Genomic DNA, 17,509 nt, shown 5'->3' with positions numbered 1-17,509 from the left:
GTGCTCACGGCCAACCCTTCTCATAAGCCTCACATATCTACCGCGGGCTGCTCGTACGTTTAGGCTGCACACTCTCCCTCTGCACTCTCAAACTGCGCATATTACTCCCGCTACTTGCTCTCCCACCAAGCCTGCCATCCTCATCGAAACTCGTGCCTTTCTTCCTGTTGTCTTCGTCGTCACTATCCGCCAAATTCCCCAACTCAAACTGGTTCTCCACATCGTAATCATGCATCAACCCCGCGCCTTCACCGCCCATGCCGCTACTCCTCCGCACCCCACTTCCATTACTCTGCAAATACAGTTCCTGGCTGCGGCGCGCCTGCATACTGCGTCTCGTCGGAAAGCCGCTGATAGCGTCGCTAGGGATGCCGTCGGAGAGCGTGTTGCCGAGCGCGTTCGTGCCGTTGGGATCGTCGCGGGACAGGTTGAGCAAGTATACGCCGGAGAAGATGATAAGAAAGCCGCAGAGTAGGGAGATTGTGTTTACGGCAGAGGTGGTGTTGAAGCCCTGGAAGAGGAGGCACGAGGCGATGAGGGTGAAGGTTGTGAATGTTACGTAGTACAAAGGGTTGACACTGGAGGGTGTTAGTGCTGGGCTTCGATTTAGGGAGGCGTGGGAAAGGGAGACGTACATGTTGGTGGAGAACTGGCTGAGGGCTTTGTTGAAGTAGTTCATTTGCGTGAGGATGCAGCCTACGATCATGATGACGAAGACGTAGGTTGAGGGGTGTGTGAACTGGTTGTTGCCCGCGAAGGTCATTTTCAGCGCGATGCCGAAGGCCTTGATGAACATGATCGAGACGGAGCCGGTTGTGGAGCAGATGGAGAGGTAGATGAGCGGGTTCTTGCGGCCGTGCTTGGGAGCGATCTTGTAGATCATGAAGATGGAGAAGATGGCGACGAAGAGGCAGTAGATCAGGAAACCTAGGCAGGGTTAGTTGCCTGCGCAGACATGCTTTCCTGGCGCAAGACACATACCAGGCTGGAGCGCCAGATGCAAGATCTCGTCGACAGACGAAACCTCCTTATCGGGCGGCGCATGGAGCACGATAATCACACTCCCAATCAGACAAATCGCACAGCCAATCTTGCCCAACAGGCCCAGCTGCTCATCCAAGAAGTAGCTACCCAGCACAGCGCCAATAAGCACACTCAACGCACCGAGCGGCGTGACAAGAATCGCAGGCGCAAACGCATACGCCGCGAAGTTGAAGATCTCGCCGAGCACCATGGTGATTATGCCGGCCCACCAGGTCGAGTTGCGCAGGTACGAGTAGCCGTCGCCGTCGAAGCCGTGCTTTTCCATGGACGCATTGAGGCCCTTCTTTGTGATGACGAAACTGGCGCCAATCGCGAGCGAGGACGAGACTGCGAGGCAGAGGCCGACATATCTGTTCGAAGGGTTAGCATGTTGGTCGGCGGGCGTTGTGCGCGGCTGCGTACTTGTCTTCCACCATGACGCCGTTCAGCGACTATCGCCTAGCCGGGAAGATATGGATATGTGTGTATGTATGGCAATGCGCTCAGATGCGCCGTGTAATCGCTACAGCTGTGTTGCGAGAAGCGCAAGCAGTGCGGTGTGGTTATCGATAATGAGCTTGTGTTGCGGTTATCGATAATGAGCTTGCGAGCAATCTGTTGCGTGTCGTGATCGCGCTGTCCTCGATCCAACACAGCAGAACTCAGCACTTGAGCTCTGCGTTGCGACGTGGTGCGATGCGGAGATTCGGCAAAGTTCGAATGTGTCGATGTTCGTGACAGGCAGGGCCTTGAAATCGATGCGCGTTTCACCAAACGCCGCCGAGGGATTCCAGGCACGAAAGGAGCGACTGCGACCGTGGGGCGACGTCGTCACCTGCAGCGAGGGATGGGTGGATGGGTGGGGACTAGCGGTAGTAACGACTGTCTAGAACAACAAGAGCACAGTGCTCGCACAGCTCGAGCGACAATGACAACAGGAGAGCAACAGGACTTGAGCGCGAGCAAAGCGTCCGGGGAACAGCTGTGGTTATCGATAAATTCAACAAGTGTCAAGTAACGCTATCGCTCAGGTACCGTTTCGCCCTGGCTGGCCTTCCCTCCCAAGGTTTCACCGTGGTGCTGCCAAATGCAGGGGTTCTTTTCTTAGCGTTCTGTGCTGCTCAGCCTCAAAGCCAGCGAACGAACACGGGACGGGGGCCGCGGTCGCCTTTGTGTTGGGGTTACGCGTCTGCAACTTCGGATTCTACGGACTCCCGGCGTGCCTGTCGATCCTTCATTCCTGATGCAATTGTTGACGCTGATCAAAGACAGCAGTTGTTCATTCGTGTGCCATGACTTTCTGCGTCTTCAAACTCTTGGCCAATTGAGTTCATGGCGCACTCGCACTTTGGTTCGTAGAAGTTACCAGTTTCTGGCTGGCTGTCTCCGTGTCCAAAGGAATCCCTTAATCACTCTCACGCATTCAAACTTTGGTCACGCATCTGCGTTCGTACTCATCTGTAGTCAGCATTCTGCATTTGTACTTGAGTTCAACTAGTAGTAAAAGTAGATATCTAGGATACAGAACGTCCAATCGCAGCATCCAGACGACGTCAGCGCAATACGAGGCTGGCGAAAGATGCCTGAAATAGGTCTTTGCCGACTCCACAGTCGATGTTGAACTCCACTGCTGTCGTGAGTGACGCAGCTCGTCTTCCTGGTGTCTTTGCAACCACGCATGCGTCCTGACCGTCCTGCAACGTCGATTGCGACAGCACAGAGCGCCGGACAAAATCCACAATTCTTCGAACCTGGGGTATCTCATCGCCGTCTCTGCCATGCCAACCCAAACGCCTCAATTCAACCTCCCAATAATGTGCACCATTGTGCCCTCCATGTTGTGTTTTTTTGTTTTGTGTTTTGTGCTTTGTGTAACGATCCAGGGGAAGAATCTGTGAACACAGACTGACATACCTTGCTGATGCGCCATCCTTGCAAAGCTCCCCGAGGGAAGCAACGGCTCACTGTGATTCTTACGTATCAAAACTGTGGTTAGTTGATTATTAGTAGATGCTATATGAACGGAGCCAGGCTCAATGTCGAAGTCAATGCGCGCCAGATGTTCGAAGAGTTGGAGAAAGAGTAGTTGCCGAGAGGAATATCCGAGAGAGAAGATGGTGAAGAGATCCAAGGCTGGTGTGGAAACATGAAAGGCAGAGCTAATGGTTAGTACTCGAAAGAAACCTCGTAAGATTCTGAGGGTGGCGGGCTTCACACTCTGGGTCTTTTCGCGTCTGGCAAGCAAAAGTCAGCATCGAGACGTCTCTTGCACGGTGAGGACAGAGTCATACCTGTGCAGTCGGGCGCATCATCAATCTCATCGCCAACCTCATCGATAGATCTTTTCTGTCCTTGTGGAGAAGACGGCTTATGATCGTATGATGAGGTTAACGCAAGGTCTGCAGCTGAAGACGTAGCCACAGGCTGTTCGACCGCGCCACCCTCTTCATCTTCATGTGCGGTGGCATCATCATGTAAAAGAACTGCGTCTTCTCCTGGCAGGTTCGAAGCCGGGTCTGCGTCGATGGCCCATTCAGGGGCATTATCCAGGTCCAAGAAGGCATCGGCATGTGTGACATCCTCAACAGCCCCAAAGGCCTCGTCGACGTGATCGCCGTGATTGGTTTCGTCCAAGGGCTGTTCATCAAAGCCTAGGTTCTCCTCACCATCCATGTTCTGGAAGCCGTAGTCGGCGAAATCTTGATTAGTGTCGCCATTGAAGGTATCATTCGCCTCGAATGGGTCTCCCACGGTGCCATCTGCTTCGAAGTCCTGGAACGGATCGCCTTGGTCGTATGTCTCTGTGTAGTCTTGGAAGGCATAGTGGTTTGCATCATCACCATATTGTGTTTGCGTAAGCAAAGTGGCATCGTCATCGTGCTCATCGAAACCGGTCTCAACGATGTTTCCTTCATCCTGGCCGTCATGCTCAGGAGCGAGCCCTGACACTTGGATCTCCGTAGGTTCGTCTCCCTGAACAGTAGACGAAGACGGCGATGGCACATGCGCTGGCACGGACTTATCTTCTTGAGCATCCTCATCATCACTGTAGTCGACAAAATCCTCCGCTTCCTGTTTCTCATGCGCAATTTGGTCGGGCGTTCTCTCGTCCTTGGTCTCGGAGGCGTGTCGTTCCGCTGCTTCCGACTCTGGCTCGTGTGCTGCCTCTGCGTGATCTAAGGTTATACCAGGAGCTACGCTCTCCGAAAGGTCCAGGTCAGCAGCTTCTTGGGCGGTGTGAGATTCCTCGTCCTGTGCGTCCAGAGCCTGATTCAACTCTCCTTCCAAATCTACACCCTGCTGATGCTGTGCATAATTTTGGCTTGAATCTTCTTCCTGCTCGTCTTCCCGGTTCTCGACATCCTCGAACTGTTGTTCATCAGGCTCACCAGCTTCCGCTTCCTGTGGGACGATGCTGTGGACGGAACCAGGAGAGCTAGCCTCTTCCTCTTCGTTCTCTTCTTCGTCCCATTCGACATGATCATGTTCTGTCGAAGCACTAGAGAACACATTCGAAAAGTGGGTCTCGCCTGCTGCGACTGCGGCGTCCAAGGCAGAATAGCCACTGCCCTGCTCAGCATATTGGGCAACATCAGCGAGCAGCGTAGCGAAGCGTGGACGGAACTGCAGGGTGATGTAGAAGCACTCCGGATCATCGTTGCCATCTTGTGCTTGCAATGTGTGGTACATATCTACCAGGCGCTCCAAAGACACAGCTACGCAGGCAGTGTTGTCTTCATAGAGCTCGAGGTTGTGAAAATGGTCGAAACGGAACCCGATCTCGTGTTCGCCAGATACGTCGTCACCAAGGGACAGCCTGCATGCTTGAAAGAGATCCGAGATGCTAGACTTGGCCACTGACAAATCTTCAAGCAAGAAGTCACCACTCTCGTCGAGGTCATGTTGCTTGAACAGCCACAATTCGTTTCCTGCGTAGTTCACGGTCACTGGTCGCAACTCGATCTGCTGGACATCGTGGTGATTGCTCTCATTGTCGTTCCCTGCGTCTTGTTGCTGCTCTTCTTGCTGTTCCACAGCGGCGTCATCGTCATGGTGAGCATGCTCATCTGCTGGAAGCGAAACGCCACCATCATCGTCGGCATGAACGTAGTCCTCGTCGTCGCCTTCACGCTGCAGTTCAGCGTCTTGTAACTGATTCTCAGGACCAGCATCTCTTCGTTCAAGGGTCCTCGCGACGTCATCTTCACGTGTTTGCATCTCATCGTCAGCGGCTTCAATGGGCTCGAGTGGCTGCGCGTCTTCTTGCGTTTGGATGTCCTCGTTGTGGTCATCGGCTGGCACAGATGTAGCCTCGACATCAAAGGATACTCGTGCATCTTCCTCTTCATGCACTGATGGGCTGTGCATCTTGACTGGCTGCTGTGCCTCATCATCTGAGTAGTCGATCAGATCTTCGTCTGGCGGCGCAAGCATGTCTGCTTCGAAAGTGGTAGCACTTTCGGCTACAGTCTGTGACACTGCAGCGGCGCCACCATCGTTGTACACATCATCTTCCTCGATCAGATCGCCATGATCAGCCATAAAATCGTCTTGGTCGGCTGGTAGCTCTTGCATGTCAAATCCACCATCTGTCGCCGCGTCGTTGAGTGACATGTTATCATCTTGGACCAAGGGTGCAGTATCCAGATCGAGGTCGATGTCGCCATCGCCGAAGTCGAAGCCAGTATCAGAGAGTACGTCCATGTTGTCGTCAGGTGCGGAGACTTCGAGGGCTGGTATAGCTTGTGCGGTGGTAGTCATGGTGTCTGGGCTGTGTAGAGCAGCAGCTCAGCTGGCATATACTGTGGGAGGGGGAACACCTCGAGGCGTAATCAATTCAAGCGCGTCACGACCACGTGTGGCAAGGCGGCGGAGAGGTATATGTAAGCTGCGCTGATTGTTTTGCAATCTCGACACTGAGGACTACTAGCGCATCGCGTCGAGAAAGTACACTCTCGAAGGTGTGAGGGTAGATAGTGTTTATGGGTCGAGGGGAAGGGTGAAATAAGACAAAGAGGGAACCGTGGGACCGTGACGCGCCAAGGCAGGGTAGTAGCAATCTGCGAGGCGAGGTATTGCAGTGAATGCTCCCGAACCGCAACTTGAACCGAAAACAAGAAACTAGACAGAAGCTGTCACCGTGAGAGAGGCGTGTCGCTGTGCGGTGCTGGTACTATGTGGCCGACGTTTGATGTGTCGAGCTGCGGGCAAGGGAGGAGCTGCTTAAGTGCTGCGGAAGGCGCTAGCACAGGGCCCCTGCCACACGTGATTCTCCACATCGAACTTCCAGGTGTTCAGTGTTGCGACTTGAGGTAGTGCTTGTGATAGGGTTGTCCGATTAGGTTGTTGAATTCACAGCTGCCTATCAGAGAGCCCACTCGAACAGTGCGCCTCTCTCCGCAGTCAGAAACCCCAATTCGAAATCTGGGTGGTGTTGTAAATTCCATTCGAGCAACAACCCCCTCCATCTTCGACCCTCCAACTCAACCACACAGCCTCCGAGCTCGCAGCGCTGCACAACAAAAGACACGGCTCAGTGCACGGGAGCAATTCTCTGAACATTATCAATTGAACGTCTACGACAATGGTACAACACAACAGCTCTTTCGAAGGGCCATCTGTCAACATCAAGCTGACGAATGCAGGTGGTCCTCGCAGCGTCGATATGCACGCGAGGCGGCAAGGCCGTCCTCTCACGCCAGTTTCGAGAGATGCAGCGCTCTCGTATCGAGGCCCTCCTCGCCTCCTTTCCCAAGCTCGCCGACAGCAACACCCAGCACACCACCTGCGAACAGGACAACGTGCGCTATGTATACCAGCCCTTGGACGAGCTGTACATGGTGCTGATCACCAACCTGCAATCCAACATCCTGCAGGATATCAACTCGCTACACCTCTTCGCCCAGGTTGTTTCGTCAACATGCAAGTCTCTCGACGAGCGCGAGATTCTCAGGAACGCTTTCGAGCTTCTCACCGCCTTCGATGAGATCGTTACATTGGGATACAGGGAAAACCTCACCATGAGCCAGATCAAGACCTTCTTGGATATGGAGTCACACGAGGAGCGCATCCAGGAGATTATAGCACGGAACAAGGAGCTCGAGGCTTCAGAGGAGCGCAAACGCAGGGCCAAGCAGTTGGAGATGCAGCGCAAGGAGATGTCGAGATCTCAACGCGCTGGAGCTGGAGGTATGGGAGGTGGAATGGGCAGTGGCATGGGCGGTGGCATGGGCGGTGGCATGGGACGCCAGTCATCGTATCCTGCATTCACACCCAGCGCGCCTACACAGACGGTCCCAGACACGTACGACAGCTACGAGGCGTCAAAGAAGGCACCAGCGAAGCCGCTGGCATTGGGCAAGAAGGGTATGCAACTCGGCAAGAAGAACAAGACAAACAGCGCATTCGACCAGATCGCTGGAGATCTACCACCCGAGAGCGAACCCCTCGTCGCACCCAAGGCTTCAGCACCCGCCGCTGTAGCCCCAGCCAGCGCACGTCAGTCTACCTCGACTGACCGTGAAGCTATCCACATCACCACCAACGAGACCATCTCCGCGCGACTTGATCGTGAAGGTCTGCTGAAATCGTTCGAAGTCAAGGGTGAGATGCAGCTCAAGATCACCGACGCATCCCTCACACAAGTCAAGCTTGACCTTCAGACCGGCGACACAAGGGGCGCACAGCTGATGACACATCCCAAGGTCGACAAGACTGTCTTCAGGAACGACAAAGTCATCCAGCTTGCAGACACCACAAAGGGCTTCCCCTCAAACATGGGCATTGGTGTCATGAAGTGGAAGCTCGCACCAAGGCCCGACGATGTCTCGGACCCGCCAATCACTTTCCGCGTCTGGGTCGAGGAGTCGGGCAGCACATTCAACATCACTGTTGAGTACGAGCTTACTGGCAGCGAACCGCTCAAGGACGTCACAGTCACCATCCCATACGAAACTGACGAGCCGAACGTCGGCTCCTTCGACGCGGTGTACGAGGTCAGCGGCGACAGCATTGAGTGGAACATTGGCGCTGTTGATGAGAGCAACAGCTCTGGCAGCTTCGAGTTCGAGGCACAGGCTGGCAGCGATTCTGAGTTCTTCCCTATGCGTGTAAGGTTCAGCAAGAGCACGCCATTCGTTGATGTTGATGTAAGTTTCACCACTCTCGGCTGTACAAAGTACGTGCTAATCTTGTGATCAGGTCTCGAACGTCACACTTCTCTCCATGAACCAGGACATTGGCTTCACCAAGGACGTCAAGTCCATCGCTGATGTGTATGAGATTGCATGAGCGTAACATGGACTTCTACGAGCTTGCGAATTCTTGGTGGGTGTCGGAAAAGCATAGATTAGAGCGGAATCTTCTGAATGTAACGAGCGACTTCAGCTGCTTGCATGCTGTTTTGTTTTTCCCGACTTGTCCATACTCCGTGATGGTGTTTCGTTATGAACCCATGAAATAACGCAACAACATCCTGCTGGGACTTCTAACGTTCCCGGACAAGCCCACATCATTCTGTCTTGTCAAATTTCATTGCAAGACAATGTGCGCATTCTGGGTACCAGCGCCATTTTCCCATCGATTTATAGGTGCCTGCCTGTTCCGCAAACAACGAACACTGCAAAGAAGCGATAATTTAATACCAAAATATCACACATCACCGTTCCGCAACTTCCCTCGGGAGACAATGGTGGAAGGTTTCGCTCTTGAAGTCATAGAAAGTCATAGAGCATGAACATGTAATGACTGCAGGCACGTGGTGATGTGAATCGGAGTGACTTGGAGGTTGTAAAAGATTCAATGCATCGTGTCATGCAACTATATACTCTGCAAACCTCCTATGCACCAAATTGTTGTATCCAACATGAACGCTTCAATTTTGTATATACAGAATGCCGCCTGCTAAACGCTTGCTGGTATATGGTGGAAATACACTCATGGTCAAATGGATGCAACGTATTCGTGCGAGATGTAAGCTCGGCCGTAAGTCCCTCGTGTTATATCGGCCGTGAAACAGATATCGCTGGAAATGCGATAGTCGTAATATGGTGCGGTGAGAACGTATCGGGTAGAAGGGCATAATATGCGAGTACCGAGCTCAGACAACAGCATCCCCGAGGTATGAAAAGTCGTCCATAAGCATGTCCAATTGGCTCGTCGGGCTCTCGCGCTGAACGCTGATCCGTTTCGATCGAAGCGTAACCTCGCTCTGAACCGTCTCTTTGCTCTTCGTCCCGTCCTCGGGCAGACTGTACCCTTGGAAGCCCAAACCAAAGCAGGCAGCCTGTCGTCTCGGCATAGCCTCTGCGTGCTGGATGTCGAGGTTGAAGAGATCAGAGCTGAATGATATTGCGGAAAGACGGAGAGTATTAACGTCAAGTTGTGGAGGTGTCGAAGTGCGATTGTTGGTAAAGTCGTTTTCTTCGTCAACTTCGGTGATCGTAGTGGTTTGTTGGGCCTTGTTGAAGGCATGCTCGGCGAAGGAGTAGCGGATCGACTGGCGTAGAGGTGATCCTGCATCGCTTGAGACGCTGGTAGCGGAGCTGAAGGTTGGTGATGTGATGCCTTCATCCTCCGAAGTTGCATAGCTGTCGAAGCTGCTCCACGTAGAGAAGTGGCTGCGCTGTTTCTCGGAGACCTGTGCGATCGGCTCTTCATCATCCTCATATGCTTGCAGAATGTCGTCAGTCACTGCATCTTCGACCCCTGCCTCATCGATAGGTGTTGCCTCTTCTGATGCACATGCATTGCATGCAAACAGTGGTGCGGGAATCAGGTATTGAGGAAGAGCAGGCAGGTCTTTCTCAAGAGGCATCTCTCGCAGACTAGGGCTGCGACTTCCTCCATGGCTCGACGAAGGACGCTCATCCGCAGCTGGTGGTGCCAGAGATGGGATCGGGCGCCGAAGAACTGGTGCAGCCTTGAAGAACTGCACTTCCCTCGCTTGCTGGATGCTGCTGTCGAACTCGTGCTGAAATCTTGGTGATGAGACCCAACGGTCGTTTGCGTAGAGGCTACGCTTTGTTCGTTTGGTATCTGCTGAGTTTGCCCGGTGACGGCTAGGCTCGATGTCGAACTCGTCACTGACGACGGTCGATGGCATGTAGGATCGACGTCGTTGCACAGGTGTCTCGTTGGCTGGCAGCTCTGCGATGAGTGGCTGAGCGTCCGTGAAAGGGTCCACAGGGTGTGATGTAAGCGGTGAAAAGCCTTTGGTGATGGTTGGGATTGAGAGTGGTGGGGGGGTGGTTCTTTGTGGCCGAGAGAAGTTCCTGGGCGAACGTAGTGGTGTGGGCTGGTAAGTAGGCAACACGCCGTCAGCCGTTGTACTGATTAGTACAGGCGCGCTGATTTGCATTTCTCTGACATCAGATGAACTTCGTGACCTTGAGCGAGCTCGTTTTGAAGCGAACTTCTCCTTCAGATCCTTGAAGTCTGCAAAGAGTGGCGTTGAGGGGAGCAGTGGCGACGCAGATGCGCTTCGAGCATGTCGTGATACATTTGGTGACAAGAATTGGTCCGCTGGAGGGTATGTGGCAGATTTGGGAGCCCATGGTGAAGGCAATGGTAAAGCGTAAGCTTCGCGATTCGAACTTCGAGGTCTAGGAGAAGGCAACGGCTTGCCTGGAGGAACAGGCGTCAGATACCTGTCTTTGGGGTTACGCGTAAATGCCGAAGAGTTTTCAATGGAGTTGCTACGACTGCGCTCTTCTACGGGTATCTCCAGTATGTTGACGCTTTGCCCAGGCAGCAGAGGACATACTGTTGTCGAAGGCTGCGAGGGATTGTGACATTCCTTGTCGCCATCGACTTCATACTATTGCAGGTCAGCATCATCAAAAATGGAAACACGATATACTTACATAGTACCAGTATGTGCCACCCATCTTCAACGGGCCGTCTCGTTTCGGTGATAGCATGCTGAGGTCACCGTCGCAGAAGATGTCGAAGAAAATGAAGCAACCTTTCCAAATGCTGCGCCCACCTCGAGTATCAAGATGAAGACTGTAGCGCTTAGAGAAGTTGTCCCAAGATCCGAGTAAGACTACGCTACGAAGTGCACCCGGACATTGACTGTAAAAGGTTATAAACTGCAGATGTCTGGCGGCGGCGCATAGGGGTACACATACAAAAGAAACGTATGCAGCGTGGTGTTGTCCATGGTCATAAGCGCGGCGCAGTTAAGCCGCTCTGAGTAAGAAGGATGAGATGTGAAGCGGATAGGCGTCTAAATGCTGGTATGCTGCATGTACAAGGTATCAAAAATAGTATGCCATGGGAAACAGTGTGTTGGACTGCAGCAGCCGCCTCGGCAGTTTGGTCTGATCGGAGAATAGTCCTGCAGTCAAAAAGAAGACGCTTGTCAACTGGAAGGTATTCTGTGGTGTTTGGTTGCAAGATGAAACTGATCCTCATGCGCCGATGTGTGCTTGCGGCGAGGCTGACTGGGGCTGATGCAGGCTGGAGGCCCAGGAAGGACCGACGCCTTGGTCGAGTCCAACAAAAGTAAGCGCAGATATGCAGACGGACAGACAAGGCGATGGAGGTTTGCTTTCGAGTCGGTGGTTGCGATGTGCTTGCTCCGTATTGGTCGAATTAGCGCCAGTTGGTGATGTTGGCGAGGTGTGGTGATGATCCAGCCTGAGCGCTTAATGACGCCGTCTGAACTCGGTAAATAGATGTACTATTTGAAACACAGTGTCTGGCGGGGTCCAAAAAGCCTTGTATACTGTTGATCAAAAGTCGAGGTGAGAGAAGGTACAAGAGCTGCGGCCGAGGCTGAGATGTAGCTGTCAAATAGGGACTAGACATGGCAGGAACCTAAGGGACGGCAACCACGGCGGCTTCTCAGTTAGCGAGTGGAAAGAACAAACTTGCAGCAATTGCAAGGTTTGGATAGGACCACTGATGAGACACGCCATCGTGCACGCCCGTAACCAAGCTTCTGTCGCAATAAGCTATCGTTGGCGGCGAACGCCGGCCGGTGGGGAAACTGTTTGATATCCCTCATTTCCAGTACCATCAAATGCGTTACCATGACTTGAGGAACACCTCCAACCAGATACCGTGAGCTCTAAGGGGAAGTGAACCGTGGTCCTGCATCCGGACTCGCCGTCAGCCACACGTCAAGATCACCATGGTGTAGCATCGTTCATCGTCCTGGAGGCGTCTCGTAGGATGAAATCAGCAGGGTTGTTCGCTCCGTCGGAAGCTGAGCAGATCTCATTTGGTGACATCTCCTACCATTGTTGGCCAGCAACGTGCCATACGCGACTCTAGTTCGCGCGCGTTACTAGAAGCGCTTGCCCCAAAGTGGCACGCTTCAGGAGTGAGATCCACTCATATCAGCAGAGCCATCCACGAGGGGCCTAGCATCCCGCCGACCATGCATTGACGAACGCCAGCAGCTGCGGTACCTTTGCTCGTGCACAATCAAGATTTGGCATCTTTCGATAAACGAGGAGGGAGACGTGGTCTCGTGAAGCACGCAACATGGCTGGGGGACACGAACAACGTTCACGCAGTTGCCGGTGAGGAGCTGAAACCTACGGCCTCCACTCCGCCTCAGGCATATTAAGGCTTACATAGCGCCAACTTCAGCAGCCTCGAAGCGCTGGAGGCGGCACAGCGCAGATCCAGTGCGCTATCAACCGCTGTCAGCCTGTGTCAAACCCTGAGACAGCACTGCCATGTTTTGCGATTTGTTGCACCTTGGAACGAGCGTCTGTTACGCATCGATGACGGTAGCGCTTTGATCGAAGACATGCCGGAGGCAATCGTTGTTCCTTGGATTTTGGCATCCACCTGGTGGGGTTCCCAGCCTTATTTGATCTCCAGCAGGGTATAGTCTCGGATGCCGGCTCGGAAGTCACAGAAAGTTTATCGATCTCGTCAACAAACTCAAAAGGTCGGACATCATCGATATCGGCTTAACAGTCCATGTACTCTGAGAAAGTGCCACGAGAGGTTGGTTGGGGCTGGTAACACCCGTCCGCTGCGGGAATGAGCATGGCCGCCATCTCCTGTCAGCATGCAGGGTCAGTGGGGAAGCAACAGGTGACACCACAGAGTTGATCACCAGGCTGTGTGATGGCATGCGTACACCGATACGTGCGAACTGGAAGTTGCACGACATCGTCGAAGTGGTTGCAAGAGCACATAAATTCATTGATGCACATAATTGACGTGGCAAGCAAGTCTGCCTTGCTCACTGAAAGCTCGTTTCCAAGATGCCTGGTTTCCGGTTCTCCAAATCGAGAATCATGTTCCCGAACAGACCATTGGCCCATGAGAACCACTGCCTTGTCCAGTCGCTCTGGTTAAAGGTGTTGATGCTCTCGTGCACCAAGCCCAGTCGGTCAGTGCTACTGACAATCTGCATCAATTCGTTGGTGATCTCTTCATCGTTGTCACTTGTCAAGATGCGGACAATAGAAGCCATCGGCCATGCCATACCAGGACCTTGATGTGGCCCACCGATGGCGTTGATGACGGGTCCACGCATGTAGTACGGGTTAGTGGCGCTCAAGATGAGATTCCGTGTGTTTATGTAGGTTTGTTCATCGATGCGATACCCAAGAAAGGGTGCAGAGAGCAGCGAAGGGATGTTTGCATCATCCATAATCGCTGTAGAACCAAAGCCATCAATTTCGAAGGCGTAAACCTTGCCATAGGTGGGGTGATCGACCGTGCCGTGCGTTTCGATGGCATCGTGAAGTGAATTCGACAGATCGGACATCTGTTGGGCAAGTGATGCCGAATTCCCCACGTTCAGCTTGCCCATGATCTCCGATGTGGAGGCTAAGAGAGTACTGAACATCATGTTTGCTGGGATGAATAGCTGAAAGATTGTCGAGTCATCGCTGGGCCGGAAACCGCTTCTGATGAGGCCAGTGCCGTTAGCAACAGGGTTGCCAATGCCGTCGTTCGAAAACGTCTCAGTTGCACGTGTTGTAAGACGCGTGAAAGTGTATGAGCTTTCCAGAACTACTCCTTCTGGTCCGTATGTAGGCAACATCATATCATGTGCCACCTTCAGGACTGCTTCAACAGCCGAGATCCACTTGAACTTGCCAAAGAACTCGTAGTCGCCCGTGGCTCTGTAGTAGTCTGTAGAGATCTGCAGGAAAGCCCCCAGTGAGTCAAGTTCGTACTTGCATTCAAAAACGGATTGGTTGGAGTAGGCAGGGAAGACTGTGTCCTCACTAGCGGCGTTGTTTAGCGCTATCTCAATTCCACTCTCCACAGGCGGCTGGAAGGAATTGCAGTAAGGCGATGTGAGGAGGTAGCGAGCCTGCAGATTGATGACACCTCGGTAAAGACTTGCGATTGAGTTCGGGTCGCTGCTAGCATTAAGGAGTGACAGGTAGCTTTGCATCTGGTTTGATGAATCACGGAGCCACATCGCGTTAATATCGCCCGTAATGATGAACGTAAGCTCTTCTTCAGCATTGTCTGCCGCGACTCCCTTCCACCGGATTGCCGTGTCGAGTGTGTTAGGGTACGCATTTTGGAAAAGTCGATAAAGATCTGGGTCATGAATAACGGTCTCGAGACGCGTGATCGTGTCTTCCAGTGCCTGGTTCTTAAACGTTCGGCATTCTTCTGAAGGACGTTGGTATGCAAGCTTGTATTTCCCAGAGCTCGAAGGCTCGTGAATCTCCTTTGCGTAATCGATATACTCTGGACACTGTGCTGATATCAGGGCGGGCAAGAGGCAAGCAGCCTTGAATACATTGAACTGCCGCATTGCAAAGAACGAGACAAAGGAGGTGAGTTGTGAACAAAGAGTCTGTAAGACAACAAAGAGACGATCTTCAAGTCCGGTTAAGTACTTCGTATATCCCACGATAGCGCACGAGGTACCGTAAGGTCGCGTGTTCAACGTCGACCCACACTTTGCGTTGCTCTACCCCGCTGTTGATCCATAAAGGGGAGCTCTGCCGGATGTAACGTAACAACTGATGAAGCTATTCGGCAATAGACTACCAGTTGCAGACGTCATTATGCTTGTTGGCCTGTTGAAGTTGTCAGCAGACGCAAGGCCAGATATTGAAAAGCGTTTAAATGAAGAAGGTCCTAAGCTCCATGACAGCCTGCTATAGGCTGTGTATCTTCATGTCCCATGTGGACGAGGGTAGATCGTGTGCCAAATGACCAAAAAATGGAGGAGGTAGATCGCAACATGGAGTGAACATCAAGCTTCGGTGGGATTGCGGGGTGGCTACAGGCCTGAACCAAAGAAGGCCTGCACCAGTCTGACGATGCCAAGTATTGGCGAGTACGCCATCTCCTCATACTCTTTCATCTGACAGGCCAAGTGAAGTCAAGGAAAGCCCACTAGTTGGTTGTGCGTGTACGCTAGTGAAGCGTTGTTGGATGAGGGAACATCAGGGACAAGGAAGGAGTTCAGTTGAAGCTCCTCGAGCAAATGTGGAGCGGCGCGCTCGGCCCGATTCATCCTCGTCTCTAAGGCGGACTGGGAATCAACACCACGCACAAACATCGTGGTGTCATTCTATTACACAAACGCACGACTCGTCTTTGAAGGGATAAAGATGGAGTTTGTCTTGCTTTGCATATCACACACTACCCGATCCGTGGCTCTGCGTATGCTCATTAAGGATTCATTTCACCGTCTGTCACGCGAACATCTGCGTATACCTCCTAGGCAGGCATGCACAAGGAGACAGCGGACTGACACTGCCTTCAGCTATGGTAGGGTCGGCGGGTCCGATGTTCGTAGATGCTTGCCATCAGAGGCGGCAGCTGCATTGAGCGTGGCAATGGCTACAGTGTTCCTAAACAACGACGACTAACGAAAGCACAATGCACACACTACTTTCACTCATCGTTCTCTCGGCATATTATTCATCATCTCAGCTCACTACTTGTCAATAATGTTCCAATAGCGCTCGCTCCATCAAACTCATAAAGAACCTCCCGCTCTGGGCCAAGGAGCTCTTTCCGCCAACCAAGACAAACAGACACCTTCAACCAGACCGCACGAAACCTCGGAACTAACAGAAACCTTGGAAGCCTCAGACGCCCCACTCAAAACAACGATGGCTGGTTGCGGCGAATACCAGAAGCAGCTGGCTGCTCTTGTGGCCGCAGCTGAAGCAAATAACCTGGAGTTCGAGGATATCCTGCCGGAGGATATGCGTGAACAATTCCAGGAGATGACCGAACTGAAGACAGCTCGAGAGTATATCAAGGAGCTCGAAGGTCGCGAGAAGGAGCTGCAGGCAACAAACGAGACCCTAACGAAGGACCTGGACGAGAAGCAGGTGGAAATTGACAATCTTCCCGCAGAATATCAAGCTATGAAGGTCGACTTGCAACAAGCTCAGCGCCAGTTTTCCCTTTACAAGGACACGTCGGATGACCTTCAGAAGCGCGTCGAGCGTTACCGGGAACAGCTGAACGAGATCGTGGACAAGCAGCAGGCCGATGCTTCCGCCGCCGAGAAGATCGAGAATCTACAAACTCAGATCGAGAACCAGCAAGTCGTCATCAACAAGCTCATGGAAGATAACCGCAAGTCTGAAACGATGTTTGAACAACTACGCAAGTCAGATATAAAGACACTTGAGCGCAAGGATAAGCAGCTGGCGAAGAAGGAGAAAGAACTGGCGAAGAAGGACGAGTTACTCGCTGAACTCCACCTGCAAGTCCAGGAGGCGAATAATATCAAGGCTGCACTTGACGATACTGACTCTTTGTTGTCCGGCGACACCGACGACACGGAAACGCTTGTCGATGCCTTGCAAGACGATCCTCTTGCTGTGCGGGAACAGAACATCGATCTGCTGCAGCAAAATCTCGCCTTAGCAGAGCACAATCGTGCTTTGGAGGATCAACATGTTGCTATGAAGTCGCAACTCTATGAGATGATTGCGTCATACGAGTACGCCGCGTCCAAGGATCATAAATCCCAGCTTTTTGCTGCTGCCGTCTCTGAGACCAAGACATTGAACCGCTTCTACAAAGCTTCTTTCCGGGTTCTTGACGCCCTTTCCAAAGCCTTCTATTCATCAAAGGCGGATATACCGTCCTTGTCTTACATCACAACTCAGCTTGACGTAGCGCAGGAGGCTCTTGGTGGCTACGATAGCGTCAAGAAGGTGGTACGAGCGGTCAAGGATGGGTCGGGCGACGACGATATGGACCAGGTTGTGCTGTGCAAAGAGTTGGACGCTCTAGCGGCGACCGCAGCCGACTCGATGAGCAGCCTCGAAATCCTCAATAACGGTTTGTGGCGTTTCCTCCATCAGCTCTCTGATGATCCAAAGATGTTGTCGGACCTGAACGGTGCGTTGTGTGACGCAGGTCGAGTGCATGTTATTGACATTTACAGCTGCGATTGATTCAGCTATCAAGGAATCCGTCAACAGGAAGGATCAACTGGGTCATATCGAGTGTTACTTCGAGCCTTCACTCTTCTGGGCAGATCAGTAGGTAAATTTCAATAGCTATCAGGAAA

At 52.6% G+C, this 17,509-nt stretch overlaps 6 protein-coding genes across 6 annotated transcripts; 2 read left to right on the top strand and 4 right to left on the bottom strand.

The window, feature by feature from the left end:
• Positions 1 to 31: 31 nt before the first annotated feature.
• On the bottom strand, positions 32 to 1,605 carry BU25DRAFT_209806 (DUF803-domain-containing protein). Its single transcript, XM_033701185.1, has 4 exons — positions 1,447 to 1,605; positions 982 to 1,394; positions 636 to 927; positions 32 to 578 (listed from the first exon to the last, which is right to left on the bottom strand). Exons 1-4 carry the CDS (start codon positions 1,458 to 1,460, stop codon positions 38 to 40), a joined length of 1,260 nt encoding a protein of 419 aa, XP_033556693.1. The 5' UTR covers positions 1,461 to 1,605; the 3' UTR covers positions 32 to 37.
• A 1,413-nt stretch (positions 1,606 to 3,018) lies between these two features.
• BU25DRAFT_209810 (uncharacterized protein) lies at positions 3,019 to 6,216 on the bottom strand. The gene has a single exon (XM_033701186.1). The coding sequence runs from the start codon at positions 5,782 to 5,784 to the stop codon at positions 3,235 to 3,237; it is 2,550 nt and encodes an 849-aa protein (XP_033556692.1). The 5' UTR covers positions 5,785 to 6,216; the 3' UTR covers positions 3,019 to 3,234.
• A 113-nt stretch (positions 6,217 to 6,329) lies between these two features.
• On the top strand, positions 6,330 to 8,411 carry BU25DRAFT_402512 (uncharacterized protein). Its single transcript, XM_033705046.1, has 3 exons — positions 6,330 to 6,610; positions 6,669 to 8,171; positions 8,224 to 8,411. Exons 1-3 carry the CDS (start codon positions 6,608 to 6,610, stop codon positions 8,311 to 8,313), a joined length of 1,596 nt encoding a protein of 531 aa, XP_033556691.1. The 5' UTR covers positions 6,330 to 6,607; the 3' UTR covers positions 8,314 to 8,411.
• Positions 8,412 to 9,121: 710 nt separating this feature from the next.
• On the bottom strand, positions 9,122 to 10,943 carry BU25DRAFT_462819 (uncharacterized protein; the record flags this gene model as incomplete). The annotated part of the gene is made up of 2 exons (XM_033710554.1): positions 9,122 to 10,840; positions 10,887 to 10,943. 2 exons carry the CDS (start codon positions 10,941 to 10,943, stop codon positions 9,122 to 9,124), a joined length of 1,776 nt encoding a protein of 591 aa, XP_033556690.1.
• Positions 10,944 to 13,231: 2,288 nt separating this feature from the next.
• On the bottom strand, positions 13,232 to 14,773 carry BU25DRAFT_425664 (glycoside hydrolase family 125 protein; the record flags this gene model as incomplete). Its single annotated transcript, XM_033708367.1, has 1 exon — positions 13,232 to 14,773. One exon carries the CDS (start codon positions 14,771 to 14,773, stop codon positions 13,232 to 13,234), a length of 1,542 nt encoding a protein of 513 aa, XP_033556689.1.
• A 767-nt stretch (positions 14,774 to 15,540) lies between these two features.
• BU25DRAFT_209785 (uncharacterized protein) lies at positions 15,541 to 15,970 on the top strand. The gene has a single exon (XM_033701184.1). The coding sequence runs from the start codon at positions 15,582 to 15,584 to the stop codon at positions 15,840 to 15,842; it is 261 nt and encodes an 86-aa protein (XP_033556688.1). The 5' UTR covers positions 15,541 to 15,581; the 3' UTR covers positions 15,843 to 15,970.
• The last annotated feature ends 1,539 nt before the right edge of the window (positions 15,971 to 17,509 follow it).

This window comes from Macroventuria anomochaeta (assembly GCF_010093625.1).
Source record: "Macroventuria anomochaeta strain CBS 525.71 unplaced genomic scaffold BU25scaffold_44, whole genome shotgun sequence".
Classification (NCBI taxonomy): Eukaryota; Fungi; Ascomycota; class Dothideomycetes; order Pleosporales; family Didymellaceae; genus Macroventuria; species Macroventuria anomochaeta.
Note: the sequence above shows the minus strand (reverse complement) of the source record. Positions and strands in the feature narration are given on the sequence as shown.